Below are 15,975 nucleotides of genomic sequence, written 5' to 3' on the forward strand. Positions count from 1 at the left end.
CTGATTGGGCCAAGGTATTCTAATCTGATGAGTGTGGGTCCGTTAGGCATGATAATATGTTTGTTGTATCGAGTATTTTGGGGGAAACCCACTAAACTGTGTGCTTACCCAGTTGTTTATGTTTTTAGGTTCTATCGTTGGTCGTGAGAAGGAGAATGCATAACTGTACACACTAATCAACAATATTGAGGATTCCGCGTTACTTATATTACTCTGATTTTCGATAAATGTATTTTGGAATAAACGTTTTTTCTTAATAATGGATTTATAATTAGGGAGTTTTGCCTTATTTAAAAATGAATTTTTTTTTGTGAAAATGAGACATTACACATAAACATCAACAACCCTACACACTTCATTAATGATTGTCCCACGTAAGATGTCGTGAGAAACACTCAAAGAAAACATTCATAAGTATTAAATGTGTACAAAAAACAAAATGACTTATTTTGAAACAAAAAAAATATTAAGGACTAAATATGTACAAAAATATTAAGGACTAAATGTGTATAAAATGAGAAATATATTATCCTATTAAGTCATTTTTTCCTGCTAACTTGGAGTAACCGGTTATAAAAACTGAATGTGTACAGTTTAATAAGTTTAAAGGGTAAATGTGGACGAAAAAAAAATTCAGTAACCAAATATATACAAATCGAATAATATATTATTCTTTTAATTCGTTATCCCTTTTAAAATACACCGGACAAAACTTGTAATTTTGTTAATCATTACCATCTGTAAAAAAACGAACGGTAAAGATTCGATCTCTAAATCCCCTGAACGACAGCTGTTCCTGTTTTTCTCCTTTTACGTACCGTCGATGGCGGATTAGCCGAAGGTTTATCACTTTATCTAACCATCCGACGTCGTTTCCCTCTGCTTATTTATATGCCTTTTTCTATTATTTGGGTCTTCTGTAAGAACTTGTCTAGTCAAATTTCAGTTCTTGTCGCGAGTTGTCTCGTACGGAACGGGCCTTTCCTCTGTCTTCAAATCCCTAGGTTCGTACCATCCATCATTTTCCCTGCGTCTTCTGTTTTTCATAGATTTTCTTTTTGATGTTCTTCAGTTCATATATCTGAATCAACTTAAAGGTTTTTTTCTTCTTCTTCTTTTGATTGAGATCGATGTTCACGTCGTTTAGTTTTAATTTCTGGTAAGGGACACCAATTTATAAAAATTGAACTCATATACTTCGATTTTTAACTTTTATCTCGACGTTGTTGTGGTTAATCGCCGAATTGTGCTGCTTAGATGACGAGGGTTGACATTAGTCAATGGATTGTAGCTTGTTAGCAATTTCGGTCAATCGCGATAGAAATGTAGCTTTATGTTTGTCCATTGAAGTCGCTAAAAATTGGGGGAAAAACCTATAAAAAGACTAAAAAAGGTTATCGTTTTGTTCTGTTCGTCAAATGAAATCATATATCGAGAATCAATCTTTTGATTTTTTGAATTTGAATTGTGCTACATAGATTTTAAATAGAAACATTTCACTCCTTTTTTTTTGTCTGATTTATAGAGCCATTTGCACTTGAAATGCGAAAAGGACCTTAATGATAGGATTTTTTACGATTATTCATAGATTACCTTTGATGATGTGACATTCCATAGGGTGTATGCCCTAGCTTGCTTATCATTTGTTGATTTTGTATGATTTAGTGGAACTTATGCTGCATGTTTTTAACCAGTTTCTGTTTTGCCATGTAAACTACAAATCAAAATCACAAGACTCATTATACCGTTGGCATCATAAGTTATTTATAAATCTCATTTCCATATTCCTTTCGTTTTTATTGACAAATTTCTGTTCATAATCTTACAGGTTTGTGGTATCAGTTTTCGATTCCTGGTGCTTTGAAATATAAGTCCCAATCAGTTACTAAAACTGATACACTGTAGATGTAATCAGCCTACATTTTATCCTGTGTAAGCTACTATCAGCTCACATTGCAAGGCTATTCAACTACTGCAGTAAGCTTGAACATTAGTGACTTTCATAAACAAAACCTGATGAAGTAAATGGAGTGATGAAGTTGTATATGATAGAATAACAACGTTACCATGTCGGAAGGACTTTAACATTAATGAGATGTGCACCATGTATGTTTAGGTATCTTTTGGTAAAAAAAAATATTATATTTAGTTATTTAGGAAAAAAACCTTTTATTTAGTCATTTAGGAAAGTTATGGAAGTGCCAAAAAAGAAGTTTCCCCTTGATGCAAAGGATTACAAGTTATATGAGGAAGTTGGTGAAGGAGTCAGTGCTTCAGTGTATAGGGCACTTTGTGTTCCATTGAATGAGATTGTCGCAATCAAGGTTCTTGATTTGGAAAAGTGTAATAACGACCTGGTATGCTTTTTTTTTTTTTATTAATATTTTACCATTTAGTTATACACATAGTAGGTTTAGGGTTATAGATATACACACACTATGAAAGTATGAAATGACAAAAGTGTCCTTGTTGATTTGAATTAGGATGGAATCCGTCGCGAAGTACAGACAATGAGCTTGATCAATCATCCGAATTTATTAAGGGCATATTGCTCTTTCACAACAGGCCATAGTCTGTGGGTTGTTATGCCATATATGGCTGGGGGATCGTGTCTTCACATAATGAAATCATCTTTTGCAGAAGGTTTTGAAGAGCCTGTTATTGCTACATTGTTGAGAGAGGTTCTTAAAGCTTTGATTTATCTTCATGCTCATGGCCATATTCATAGAGATGTGAAAGCAGGGAACATATTAGTTGATTATAATGGTTCCATTAAGTTAGCAGATTTTGGAGTTTCTGCATGCATGTTTGATGCTGGTGATCGACAACGTTCAAGAAATACATTTGTGGGAACTCCCTGTTGGTATGTTTTTTTTTTTTTTTTTTTTTTTTTGTCTTTTTTTGTATTAAATGAAGTTGTATTAATGTTTTTCTTTAAGTATTTATTACGTATTTTCAACGCGTTATAGGATGGCACCTGAAGTTATGCAGCAATTGCATGGATACGACTTCAAGTAAGTTGCGATTCATTTGTTCATTTATTATCATACCATCTGTTTATTATATAACGAATTAAAAAACTATATTTCATGTTAACAGAGCAGATATCTGGTCATTTGGAATCACAGCACTAGAACTAGCTCATGGCCATGCACCCTTTTCCAAGTATCCACCAATGAAAGTAATTACATTAAATATCTCTTTAGAAATCATTATTTTCATTTAAAAAATTACAAAATTTAACTTGATTTCCTCTCTTTTTGTCATGTAGGTTTTGCTTATGACTCTGCAAAATGCACCGCCGGGTCTCGATTATGAAAGGGACAAGAAATTTTCAAAGGTTTGTGTCATCTTACAAGGATTAAAATTTTAAATTTTAAGTCCATTATTGTATTATGCTAAAACTAGTAATGTTTTGCAGTCTTTTAAAGAAATGGTGGCTGCTTGTTTAGTGAAAGACCCAAAGAAACGTCCCTCTTCTGAAAAGCTATTGAAGCACCCTTTCTTCAAGCATGCAAAAACAGCTGATTATTTGGAACGTACTATTCTTGATGGACTTTCTCCCTTAGGTGATCGTTTTAGGATGCTAAAGGTAACGTCAAACTTTGACTTTTTTAATTCATGAGTCATGTTTCTACTTTCTACTTATTTATTTATTTTCTTGTTTTAGGCCAAAGAAGCCGATCTTATTGTACAGAACAAGGATTTATATGGAGATAAGGAACATTTATCACAGGTGAAATTGCTATGTTTGCAGAATATCTATTTTTTTTACAATTTATTGTTACTGATTTCTTGCATTATGCAGCAAGAGTATATACGAGGAATTAGTGCGTGGAACTTTAACTTGGAGGATTTAAAGAATCAGGCTGCACTTGTATGTGTTCAAATATAAGACAAGAAAAGATATATCAGATTTGATCATGAAATGCTTGTTTTTTTACGTTATTACCCTCTATGGCAGATCGACTTGGATGAAATTTCAAATGTAGAAGACCCGAAAACTACAGAGCAACAAAATGGAGTCAATGGTGTTACATTACCACCAGAAAAGTTGTCCCCTGAGATAGATATCAATAATAATAATAATAATAATCATTCAGATGCTAAAACAGGTGATGAAATTCCTATTTTGGAGAACTCATTAGCATCATTTCCAATAGAGCCTCTTCAAGCACTCGAGTAAGATCATATCTATTTAATTATCCAAATTTCACATCCTTTTTCTTTATATGATGTGAGATTCAAAAACCTGTTGCATGAATTCAGGGGATGTTTTGATGTCTGTGAAGATGATGTGGCGACTGTTAGCCTAACTGGACAAGATGAGAATCCATTAAGCCCTGTAAAGCTGCCATTAAAAACTAAGGACCAGGAAACCGAAACAAGAGAAAATGTTGTAGTAAAAAAGTCTTTACAGAGAATTACAATCACCGGGTCAAAAAAATTTATGAGTGGTTCATTACTACCTGACAATGTTCTTTCTCCTAATAAGTTAGTTGCCAATGGTGAAAGGTATTAATATTAATTAGTTTATACACTGTTAATCAGATCATTCATTTTATTTAATATTAATTCTAAACTATTTTATAAATAAATGAAGGGATCATCTCCAACCGAGATTCCGAGTTGAGCGAAATTACAGTGGTCCATTACAACATCTTCATAAGAATAATATGAGTAAGACATCTTTAAATGACTAAATTGCCCTTTGTTTCTCTTTCCTAATATTAACTTAGCTTCTTTGTTGCCTGGTGCAGTGGAAGATGTACCAGGAGCTGTGGTTCAACTCAAGGGACGTTTTAAAGTGACTGAAGCAGATTTTACCCCAAAGGTATATATATAATTATTTACTATTTACTGATCAGCAATTGGATTGTATCTTTTTTATTCAATGACTTTGTAAACATTGAGTTTCAGGCGACAGGTGGCATGCCTAGTCCTCCAACTTCAACTCTACCAGTTGCCTCTCTTCTTCCATCCTTACAAAGCATTTTGCAGCATAACACATCACAAAGGGTAAATCATGTTTGACTCTATCATCCCAAATTACAAATCTGCCCTCTAGCTAGATTGTGCTTACTTTACTTGTTTCTGTTTTCAGGAAGAGATACTTGGATTAATCAAGTCTATGGAGCAAGCTTCTGGTTCTTCAGGCAATCAGACAGAGCATGTGGAGTCAGGAAACGGGGATATTTCACAAGTAATGGAGCCCTAAACCTATTAATAAACTTTATATATATATATATATATATATATATATATATATATATATATATATATATATATATATATATATATATATATATATATATATATATATATATATAATTTTTCTTTTGTGAAAATATATTTATCAAGGATTAAATTATGACATGCAGACCCCTCCTACTCTAAGGGAGAGAGAACTGCATTCTCAGGTGATCCAGTTACAACAAAGGTATGTTGCTGATGAAGATGCATTAGCCATTATTTTATTTGTGCTACACATGGACATTTTTTATTTAAAGAAATGGTTTTATTTGTTTGCAGCATTGGGAGTCTGGTTGAGCAATTGCAAAGACAGAAAATGAGAAATGCTCAGGTTTGTTTACATTCTAATAATAATTTTTTATTAAACATTATTTTAGATATCTGATAGACAGTGTATGCCTGTAAGGAGTAATGATAAGTTATCATTTGTTGTGTCTTTTGTAGTTGGAAAAGAAAGTGAGTGAATTGGTGAAGAAAAATAGCATTAAGGAAGTATGATGATGATGATGAGTTGGTGATGCAATTGTAAGGAACATGTAACATATTGAATTTTTTTTTTTTTGTGAATATAAGGCCGGGGGAATAATTATGGTTAGATTAAATGAATTCCCCCAAAAGATGTTGAAAGTTATGCAGAAAGATGGGTTGGGTTGTGTCTCGTCCTCTACAAGAGAAGAGTGACTGTTGACCAACAAGACTTTTTGTCTTTGGTTTTAGACTTTAGATCCTATCTTCATGAAGATTTGGCAAATAAGTATTCCAGACTAAAGGTTTGTTTGGAACAATGGAATGAAATCAAAAGGGTTAAAATTAATAAAATGAGAAAGGTAATGGAATGCCTCATGTCATGGCATATCCTATTATCTGGTTTTGATTGAATGAAATGACTCCGACATATTGTTTATTATGGATAATAAGAAATCTAAAAGAAATAAACTTGATAAATAAGCAAAATGTTATTATTATTATTTTTTTAAAAAAACATTGATCAATAAGAATATTCTGTTAAGTAAATCATATTTACACATGTATACTATTGTTTGAAATCTGAACTATGTATATGTGAAATACTGCTTAAAGAGTTGTCTATAAAAACATATAATTTGAAAGGTAATTATAAAAAAAAAAGTTAGTTTTGGGAAAAAAAATCATTTGAAAATTTGCAAATATTAAAGATCGTTATTGTTAATAAAGAATATCTAAATTAAAACAGTCATAATATATCAATCCATTTCCATTGAGGAATGAAGAAAAAAAACGTTCCTCACCTATGCACTGGAGTTCCATTTTCATGCGGTAAATAACCATAATGTTCTTTTTCATTCTGTTTTGGATATTACTGCGTACCAAACAATACCTAACAGTTTCTAAATCCCATATCAAGTCACACAAAATCCCAAGTAAGAACTAAAACTGAATAAAAAAACCCAGATTCCTACTTTTTCACCAAACATGTATCCAGTAAATGTGGATGTCTATCCAGTAAGCATCATTTACCACAATCTGTTCTCAATCACAGCAGAAACGATTCCTTTGAGAGTCTCCTGAAACATCAAACAACATATTATAATCACCAATGTTGCAGATTCTCTAGTAAAACCAATCAAATTCGGAAAGCTACCATGGAATGGTCCTTGAGACCAAGTGAAAGCGTCAACGGTTTTGAAGAGCCAGAATTACTGAAAAAATAACACACACCTCGAGATTCAGGGTTAAAGTCAAAATTAGACATTATACTGTATTGAATTTGTGCTCACTAAAGTAGTAAAATGTCACTTAATTGTTCCTCCTATTTTTTATTTAAAGTGGTCACTCCACCTGCTACAACTTAAACAAAGTTTAGTTACTAATGAGCACAAATTCAATATAGTCTAGTGTCTAATTTGGACCTTAACCCAAAGATTAATCACCATAACCAATTTTATTGTTTAAAATGGGATTGAAAGTAGACCTTATATGTTCAATAAGCTGGCGTGCACATGCCACTAGCATAGGCTGCAGGTCAAGAATTTCAGTGATCAAGTCAATATGATGAATAGTAACAGTGGTATCCACTTCATAAATCATAAGGCAGCTTACCTCATCTCGTTTACCAAATATCACAGATACATTGAAAGTAGGATTATTCAGCATCCCTTCCTCCTTCCTATTAAACACGAAAGATAAAGTGAATACACAAATATCAGTCAGTTTAGAACCCATTATACATACTACCTTGCATGCATTATAGTTCCCATAGTCCCAATTTGCGTAGCGATAACCTGGCAGGGTTAACAACGGTGTAAATGCACATTTTGGATGAAATGAGAAAAGGTAATACAAGCCAATACTCACCAAAAAATGATCATCGTGGCTACAAATGACTATATCGATCTTACTTTCCTGTAAACAAAATTGGAAGAAGCAATAAAACAAACAGGTGGTGGGTGTGAGCAAAATTGTCTTCGTTCATGAAATGCGCATAGTAAGGAACGATCATACAACCTTTGTCCTTCAGATAGTATTAACAAAAGATAACAAACACAAAAAACAAATCAATTTTGAAGATTTTTCGGTGGAAATCTCCAAACTTCTGTAGATAATAGTACAGTCAATCAAAAAAGAGGGACGTCTAAGGAATAGGGAAAAATGTAAATTGATAAGATAAAGAAATAATTGTAATAATTTGACAAAGAGTAGCAACCTTGATATCGATCGACAATTTCTTGTAGCGAACAGGGAAAGAAGGACTTGAAGCATCATCCATAGCAGCAACTAACCAAAGGAAACGGCAAGAGCTTGATCTTGCTCCTTTTGATTCGAGTTGGTCTCTTGTGAAAGAAGAGAGTCAGTAGACTACAATTTCAGTCCCTAAATTATTCCAATATGCAGATTTCGTCCACAGATAATATTATTTTTCTCATTTGCTCCGAAGTAGATTATTTAATCTTGTCTTAGTCAAAAACCGTCCATGTATATGGCAGTGTTTTAAAATCCGGTTTGAACCGACCGGTCGAACCGGTTAGACCGGGAACTGGGAAAGAGTGCGGTTCAACTATCACCCGTTTTATACTAATTTCTGAACAGGATTGAATCGGCCGGTTTTTAGAAAAAACCGGTTGAACCGGTCAAAATAAACCGGTTAAACTAAATAAAAATACATAGAAAAAAACCATTTTCAATAATAAACTTTGGTGAATTTTTTCACATCTATTTAGATTTCTCTAAATAAAAACATATGATAAATATTATAATATTTTTTGATGCACTTGTATTCATTTGAAACTATATTTTGTTTTGGTGTTATACTTTATTTTCTTTTTGTCGTGTGTGAATTGATGTAAAAACTTATAGTTATGTGTTGTTTTAATGTATTTATATTGATCTGCAACTTAATGTTTGAACTTGAAGACGTCAAATTCATAATTTATATATGTATGCATGTGCAGAAAAATAAGAAAAAAAAATGAAAATTATAGAAACCGGTTGACCCGACGGTCGAACCGGAAACCGATCGCTATACCGGTTCAACTAAAAAATCGGTTTTTAAAACATTGGTATGTGGTGGCTGTGGATCCCATCCCTAATAAAAATTATCTATAGATTGTTGTTTCCAAATAAACTAATCTCTATTCTTAAAAGAAAAATAAATTTATTTTTCTATTGAAAAATGTCATTGTATTAGAAATCATCATTAATATTATATATCATCTATCGTGATAAATGTCAACCTATTAATTCTTCATTTTAAATTTTAAATTTTAAAATTTTCACTCTAATTACATTAAATTACTAACTGATTTTTCATTTTAAATTTTAAATTTTAAATTTCACACTTTAATTAAATTAAATTAATAACATTAGAATAAAAAAATAAAATAAAATTAATATATATTATAAGGTGATATAATTTCATATATTTATTATATATATTAATTTAAAACATTGATTATAATTTTATATAACTAAAAAAATATTTCTTAATTAATAATTTATTTCAATTAATTGATTGATAATTTTGAATTTTTACTATGAAAGTTTAATTAATTTTATAACTGTGGTTCTCACGAGTTATAAACTAGTTAAAAATATGATTGTTTTGTGATATTTTGTATCAATTTTTGTCCATTTTTACAATTAGCATTAATATATATATATATATATATATATATATATATATATATATATATATATATATATATATATATATATATATATATATATATATATATATATATGAAGGTTTTAAAAATCGTTCGGCGGACGACAGGCGATAAGTGATTAATCAGACTCGGCGGGGATTAATCGGCGGCCCTAAATTATTAATAAAATTATTTAAAAAATTAATATTTCCTAAAAAACTAAGTATTTGAAAATTTTGAATTTTTAAAAATTTTAGTATAATATTTTAAAATGTGAAAGCTTAAAAATTTTAAATTTTAAAATTTTGGTGTAATATTTGAATTTTTTTAAATATTTCCCATCTAGGACCGCCAAGCCCGAGTTTGACCGATTTTGACCAATTTCCGCCAAGCACCCTAATCGTACTCGGTTCAAGACCGTCAAACGATTAATCGGCCGCCAAGACCGATTTCCGCAACACTGATATATATATATATATATATATATATATATATATATATATATATATATATATATATATATATATATATATATATATATATATATATATATATATTAAAGAAGTTAAGAGTGAGGAATAGTGAACATCACATTCTTTTTACTGTTTTTATCATTGCATTTTGTGTGTCTATTATTTTCTTCTTTTGGTATACTTTTTTCTATATTGGTTCTCATATTTAATTCTTTTTGTTTTTTTCCTCAAATTAGGGGTGGAGTTACCTGCATCTTCTGTTTATTTTCCACATGTGTTGCTCTTCTTTTCTCTTTCTATTTCGTTGTCGGTCTCTTTTAGTTTCCATACTTTATTCGTTCCTTCTATCACATGTATTCTTCTTCTATTCTTCCAGCTTTGTTTCTTCGCTTTTGTTTTACGTTTTGTTCCTTTCAGCTGTTTCGTGCCTCCTTTTCCCCATGTCTGCTCGGGGCAAGCGGAAACCTAATCACGGTGCCTCCTCGTCCGTCGGAGTTTCCGTTGGTGGCCGTCGCAGGTGTAGCCGTCTTCCAACCTTTTCTGTTATTCCACAGTACCTTGATTCCGGGGACTGTGACTGTATTTGTAAGTTATGTGATGCATATTTCTGGTATGTTGAGAGGGTTCTGAAGTTCTCCACAGCTAGTCATCCGAGGTATAATCATTGTTGCAGGGGTGAGGATGTTGTTCTTCCTTACCAACTACAATTCTCCACTTGTTCCTAACTATTTAATAACGACGCCATATCTAAATTCCTTAGTGGTAGCGAAATTGCAATCAACCTATGGAAAGAATTCTTAACTAATTCATAGAAATTCAATCGTGACCTCTTAAATCCACCACCTGCAACGATAGTAGTTGCAGTCACGAACTTAAAACCCTCGACATCTGCTGGTAATTACCATACACAACCTCATATATACATAAATTCCATAACTACAACAATTTGACTACTACTAATTCTTATGAGCAACATTTTATTTTACAGGAGCGTTACGCCATGGATCATCACACGCTACACATGTCTATGTTAACCCGCAAATACCAGAGGCAACGTCCTTGATAAACATGTAAGGCATACATATTAGAAAAACTCAAATATTCTTTACAAAAGTGACTCCATACTAATGACAAAATACCAACAGCTTTATTGGTCCTTCAAGACCAGTATCAATACCGTCATGGACACCATCCACCTTGTATGACATGAAAACAAAAAACCGATATGAGCTCCTGGTAATATCATACCAACACTACCTCTAATTACAAATATGTTACACTTTTAAACATCTACAACTAACCAATGCACACTTAGGCCATCCGTTATACCCACCACATACCACATATGTGGTGGGTGCCACATCAGCACCACATTCCACTACCACATACATGGGGTACTTACCACTAAACACACCACTCCACCTCATTTTTTTATTTAAATTTAATTCAAAAATACATTAAAACACCACTCCACCTCATTTTTTATTTAAATTTAATTCAAAAATACATTAAAAACATTTTTTTAATACTATTTTTCCATTAAATTAAAATACCAAATTACATTAAATAAAACCAAATTAATTGAAAATTAAAAAATAAAATAAAAATAACAATCAAAATAAAAATTACATTAGTTAATTTAAAAAAAATTAAAAAAAAAAACATTAAAAAAACTAAAAATTCCAACCATACATAAAATAAACTACCCCCTACGCCTACGTCGGGCTCGAACCGACTCTTTCATTGCTAAAAAAAGTTCCAAGTCTTCGCCCTCAAGGTCGTCCGCTTTCATTTTCAAGATTTCCATATCGGTTTTTGTTTGGAGTGTCTCTTGTGCCTCTTGAAATGATGTTTGTGCTTCGATCATTTTTTGTTCCATCCGAGTCATCACCTCAGCCTTCGTTTCTTGAAGCTGCACATATCGATCAAATTTATCGCCGAACATATCCATAACACTAGAATTCGAAGATGTTGACGCCGCTTTTTTTGCTTTATTTCTTCCAACGGGCCGAGGAAGAGGTTGGTCGGTTTCAAGATCTATCGGATCGTCGTTGATGTCGATGTGTGTTCGGCCGTCCGATTGTTGAGAAGTTCCATCGGGGTTTCTCGAACGCTTTGAACCGGAAGATTGGGAACTTCTTTCCGTTTGCTCTTTCCATTTTAGGGAGTCTTTCAATTTTAGCCACGGCTTCATATACGGAAAAGCTTTGCGTGTAGGCGTTGTTTTTTCATATTGGTCCATGGCCGCCTTGAAAACATCAAAATCGTTCGAGCCGCTTTTGCGTATGTTTAGGAGATTGTTGTAGATTCCTCCAAAATCGGTGCATTTTAATCGAATATCTCGCCATTTCGACGTAATTTGATCGGCATTTCGAGCTTAACTTTCCATTAAGTCGTAAAAAATGGCTCGGACTTTTTCCCAAAAACTTCCGTACGCCTGGCTATCTCCTACAATTGGATCTTCGGAAGCCGCCACCCATGCCTCCACTAACTTTTCTTCTTCTTCTTTTGTCCATGGGACCCTTTCTTGGTTGGTAGTGGGTCGGGCCGTTTTTTTTTCCTTTTTTCTTTTCTGGTTGAGGTGGTGGTGAAGGTTACGTTTCCGGAACAAAATCCGGCGAAAGTGGTGGTTATGAGCTTGGTGGTTGTTGTTGTTGTGACGATTGTTGTTGGAGTTGTTGTAGTTGTTGGAATTGTTGAAATTGTTGGTATTGTTGTTGCATTTGTTGTTGTTGGAAAGCCGGAAAAGGTTGATATTGTTGTTGGAAAAGTGGTGTTTGTTGGATAGGGGAACCACTTTGAAGTAGATTGATAAAACCGCCTTGAGGTGACTCCATCGTCGGGAATTGTCGAGGTGTTGTGTCTAACGCAAAAGCGTTATCGGGTTTGCGATTTCGGTTGTTTGGAGGGGTATTTTGGTTGGGATCCATGATTTTTGGTTGTGAAGATGTAGTGTGTAGTTTGTGTATAGAGAAAGAAAAGAATGGTGTAAAAAATAAGGAGTAAAAGTATGGTATTTATAGGTAAATAAATTGTTTATTATTATTTTTTTTTTATACAATCTAGCCGTTGTTAAACGGCTACACCAAAAAGAGAAACGGTCGAATTCTTTGCGCATCGGATTGGTCGTTTGCATTCGTTGTCCGGGCCACGGAAGGCCACGACCACGACCCACCACGAACCACCGGGGTGGTGTGCACGGCCGTGGTTCGTGGCCAACTAGACCACGGACGACTTCGTGCTATGTACACCGGGTGGTCTTACAGGACAAAACGTTCATCGTACGGGGCTTAATCACAAACTTTGTGTTTCAAAACAATTGGTACCAAACAACATGTCCGACCTGCAAGGATCCCATATTAAAAAGGGGTCCACAGTGGTACTGTAGCGCTCACTCGACCATAGAAAACCCAACTTTCACGTAAGCATATCCCCAAATAAACAAAACACAATTCTTCACTCAATGTTATGCTAACAATTTTTTTTGACCATATATACAAATTCACTATCACCATCAGTGATCCTACGGACTCGATATCCGCAATCATATCTGACACCTCATGTCGCAAGCTGCTAAACTCGACGCTTGAAAAGTTAATATCCGATAATCCGCTCATAAATAGAAAGATCCTACCCTCAATCATCAGCGGCCACAAAGGACAAACAAAAACAATGTCAATCTAAATGATAAGGACATCCACTCCCGACAATGTTCGCTTCATAATAGTAGACACGGAAGAATCCAGAACCATGCGTGAGACGTTAATCCCAACAACTCCAGTTCCAATTCCAATCACAAGAATGACACCACATGACAACACACCAGATTCATCCACATCGACAGCACGAGTTGCGCGCACTCTCTCCTACGACTCTACATGTACATACATAACCACCAAAATTAAAACTAAAAAAAATAATACCGAAAACATACTAACAAAGTTGTCTTCCTGTCCAGCAGAACCCACACCAACAAAAAATCTGAAGCGTACCTACAAAGAATGACCACCGTGGACCACCACTCAGATTGTATCTTTTGGTTGTATAATAAACAAACAACACATATTGATGTTTTGAATCGCCGACATGCGATGTTTCTATCTTTTGTAGTATAAACATACGATCACGTCTCCTTAGTCCCTTAAATCCTTATAAAAAACTGTGCTTTCCTCCATCCTCTATGTCTTATATTCTTCTTTATCAACTTAATTTGTTACACAAATTCATATAAAAGTGGTAACAAACTGAAACGAGATAGCATAGATTGGTTCCCTACAGGTTTGTTACATAAATAAATCATTACTCATTTTCCAATCAAATTACATTCACAAAAAGCAACTAAAATAACTATTCTAATTTAGACTATGTTCATCTAAACTACTTCACACCAACTTTCGCAGATAACATAACCCAAACTTTTGACCCATATTGTATGAAGCCCAATCCAGAACACATACAATAACATTTTTAAAATAGATTATGATGTATAATAACAAACATGGATAATGATGCTATTAATAGCCAACAAAACTGCACACTTCTTTAAGAGTTAATGAAAACACCTCAAACAACACGCCATTTAATCTTCAACTCCATAATAAATACAAAATAACTAACACAAATCATAAACAAATAACCAATACATAAAACAACGAATACTTCAACTCTAACCAAACAACAATCATCCACTCTCATAATCAAGAAAAAAACATAAAACAAGAAACAAAAAACATTCAATAACAAAAATAAAAACACAAAACCCCAGCCATAGCCACCCTACAACCATCATTTCTCAGGGGAACAATTACACCTCTACCAATTGACAATACATGCATCCACAACACTCTCTGATAATTAAATACAAGCCAACCACTTCACTAATCCTTTATAAACAACCACTCACAAACCATCAACCCCGACCACAGAAACAAACTCGCCTCCACCAAGTAACCAACAAAGACCATGGAGAACATCATGAAAAAGTTGGCGGAACAACTCCAAACCATGAAGACATACTGATAGTTTCATTTTTATTACTTCTTTTCATAGTTTATTTTTAGTTAAAACCATCTCATTTTAGTTAATCTTCATGCATATTTTCTCTTTTTGTTATTTTTCTCCTTTACCGGGTGCTTTACAGTCTTTTGAGCTTATTTGCAGAATTTATCGAATACTTTTTATTATTGGAGGCGTGGAAGGAATGCGGGACTGCTGGAGGCTTGCAATTTGTTTATGAACTTGAAGTGGTGCAATTCGGCTTGGTATCAACATAAACAAGAAAGCGCGTTAGACTTAAATTTTGGGCGGGACGACGAGAATTCGAGCTATAGAAGATTAAAGGAGTATCTTGGAAGAGTCTGGAAGGCACAATTGGGCTACCAAGAATTATGCATGTGGGCTGGAGCATAAATTAGAAAATTGGGCTGGATGGTATTTGTAATGGGCCAAGCCATGCATTCAGCGTGACCGACACGGTCCGCGTGAATCCATACGCGGTCCGCGTGAAGCGTGGTGAAGTGAACCCGAGTTTTGACTTGTTGACTCTATTTGTGGAAGGTTGGTGGGTGGCTTTTGGCAACTTTTTGAATTCGGAAATGAACCCCTTTTACTGGAGATTTGAAGCATTTTTGCATCATCAACACTTGGAAGAAGAACTCCATTTTGCTCTCAAGAAGGTTTTGGAAGAATTGGATGATTTAGAAGATTGGTGTAATTTCTTTCCATCTTGCAACTAGAACAATGTTTGGTACCACTAAACTACCTTGTATTTCTTTTTATTTTGGACATCCTTGGCTAAATTCTCATTTGGTTGATTAGGGTTTAACCCATGGATGATTAGTTGCTTTGAAGACTTATTATTATCTTGTGTTTGAAGTTTATGGAAATGTTTTCTAGTTAAACATCTTGTTGTGTTTATTTATCTTTGATCATGAGCTTGGATGAACGAATACTTATTTTTGTTGACTAATTTCTTTGTTAAGTAATGGACCCTCAAATTAGTAAGCAACATATGGTTTATATGTTTGTTTTCATTTCATTTAGACCATGGAAATGTTTCCTCCATACTGATAATGTAAGGATTTGATTATCTTTTGGACTTGGTAACTCTTAAAACTCAAAGCTAATTG

At 33.6% G+C, this 15,975-nt stretch overlaps 2 protein-coding genes and 1 long non-coding RNA gene across 6 annotated transcripts; 2 read left to right on the top strand and 1 right to left on the bottom strand.

Moving 5' to 3' along the window:
- The first annotated feature begins 847 nt into the window (after window positions 1–847).
- Window positions 848–7,515, top strand: LOC111876428 (serine/threonine-protein kinase BLUS1). Of its 3 annotated transcripts, none has more exons than XM_042899326.2 (18): window positions 848–1,004; window positions 1,829–2,357; window positions 2,484–2,863; window positions 2,970–3,014; window positions 3,100–3,181; window positions 3,272–3,340; window positions 3,422–3,592; window positions 3,671–3,736; window positions 3,809–3,877; window positions 3,965–4,182; window positions 4,270–4,515; window positions 4,604–4,680; window positions 4,761–4,834; window positions 4,921–5,019; window positions 5,105–5,203; window positions 5,382–5,440; window positions 5,533–5,584; window positions 5,698–7,515. In XM_042899326.2, exons 2-18 carry the CDS (start codon window positions 2,193–2,195, stop codon window positions 5,749–5,751), a joined length of 2,025 nt encoding a protein of 674 aa, XP_042755260.2. In that variant the 5' UTR covers window positions 848–1,004; window positions 1,829–2,192; the 3' UTR covers window positions 5,752–7,515. The 3 variants fall into 3 exon arrangements, with proteins under 3 accessions (XP_042755260.2, XP_052624511.1, XP_052624512.1); XM_052768551.1 differs by lacking the exon at window positions 848–1,004 and adding an exon at window positions 1,025–1,097; XM_052768552.1 differs by lacking the exon at window positions 848–1,004 and adding an exon at window positions 1,136–1,159.
- Window positions 6,458–8,084, bottom strand: LOC111876427 (uncharacterized). The gene is made up of 7 exons (XM_023872949.3): window positions 7,937–8,084; window positions 7,588–7,635; window positions 7,468–7,514; window positions 7,333–7,399; window positions 7,205–7,248; window positions 6,875–6,932; window positions 6,458–6,797 (listed from the first exon to the last, which is right to left on the bottom strand). The coding sequence occupies exons 1-7, from the start codon at window positions 7,997–7,999 to the stop codon at window positions 6,747–6,749; spliced, it is 378 nt and encodes a 125-aa protein (XP_023728717.1). The 5' UTR covers window positions 8,000–8,084; the 3' UTR covers window positions 6,458–6,746.
- Window positions 8,085–10,076: 1,992 nt separating this feature from the next.
- On the top strand, window positions 10,077–15,779 carry LOC111876426 (uncharacterized). 2 transcript variants are annotated; one of them, XR_006188356.2, is made up of 3 exons: window positions 10,077–10,741; window positions 10,836–10,917; window positions 15,008–15,779. It is a non-coding gene; the product is annotated as an uncharacterized LOC111876426 (long non-coding RNA). The 2 variants fall into 2 exon arrangements; XR_002845015.3 differs by lacking the exon at window positions 15,008–15,779 and adding an exon at window positions 10,993–14,468.
- Window positions 15,780–15,975: the final 196 nt, after the last annotated feature.

The sequence above is a fragment of the Lactuca sativa genome, chromosome 2 (genome assembly GCF_002870075.4).
Source record: "Lactuca sativa cultivar Salinas chromosome 2, Lsat_Salinas_v11, whole genome shotgun sequence".
Classification (NCBI taxonomy): domain Eukaryota; kingdom Viridiplantae; phylum Streptophyta; class Magnoliopsida; order Asterales; family Asteraceae; genus Lactuca; species Lactuca sativa.

What these genes read in the sequence shown, in the direction of transcription:
- LOC111876428 (XM_042899326.2), top strand. Translation starts at nt 2,193, where the DNA reads ATGGAAGTGCCAAAAAAGAAGTTTCCCCTTGATGCAAAGGATTACAAG. An exon ending in TCTTCATAAGAATAATATGA is followed by an intron (nt 4,681 to 4,760) that starts GTAAGACATCTT and finishes TGCCTGGTGCAG; the next exon opens with TGGAAGATGTACCAGGAGCT. An exon ending in AAGCAGATTTTACCCCAAAG is followed by an intron (nt 4,835 to 4,920) that starts GTATATATATAA and finishes ATTGAGTTTCAG; the next exon opens with GCGACAGGTGGCATGCCTAG.
- LOC111876427 (XM_023872949.3), bottom strand. Translation starts at nt 7,999, where the DNA reads ATGGATGATGCTTCAAGTCCTTCTTTCCCTGTTCGCTACAAGAAATTG. An exon ending in GCCACGATGATCATTTTTTG is followed by an intron (nt 7,515 to 7,587) that starts GTGAGTATTGGC and finishes TAACCCTGCCAG; the next exon opens with GTTATCGCTACGCAAATTGG. An exon ending in GGAACTATAATGCATGCAAG is followed by an intron (nt 7,400 to 7,467) that starts GTAGTATGTATA and finishes CGTGTTTAATAG; the next exon opens with GAAGGAGGAAGGGATGCTGA.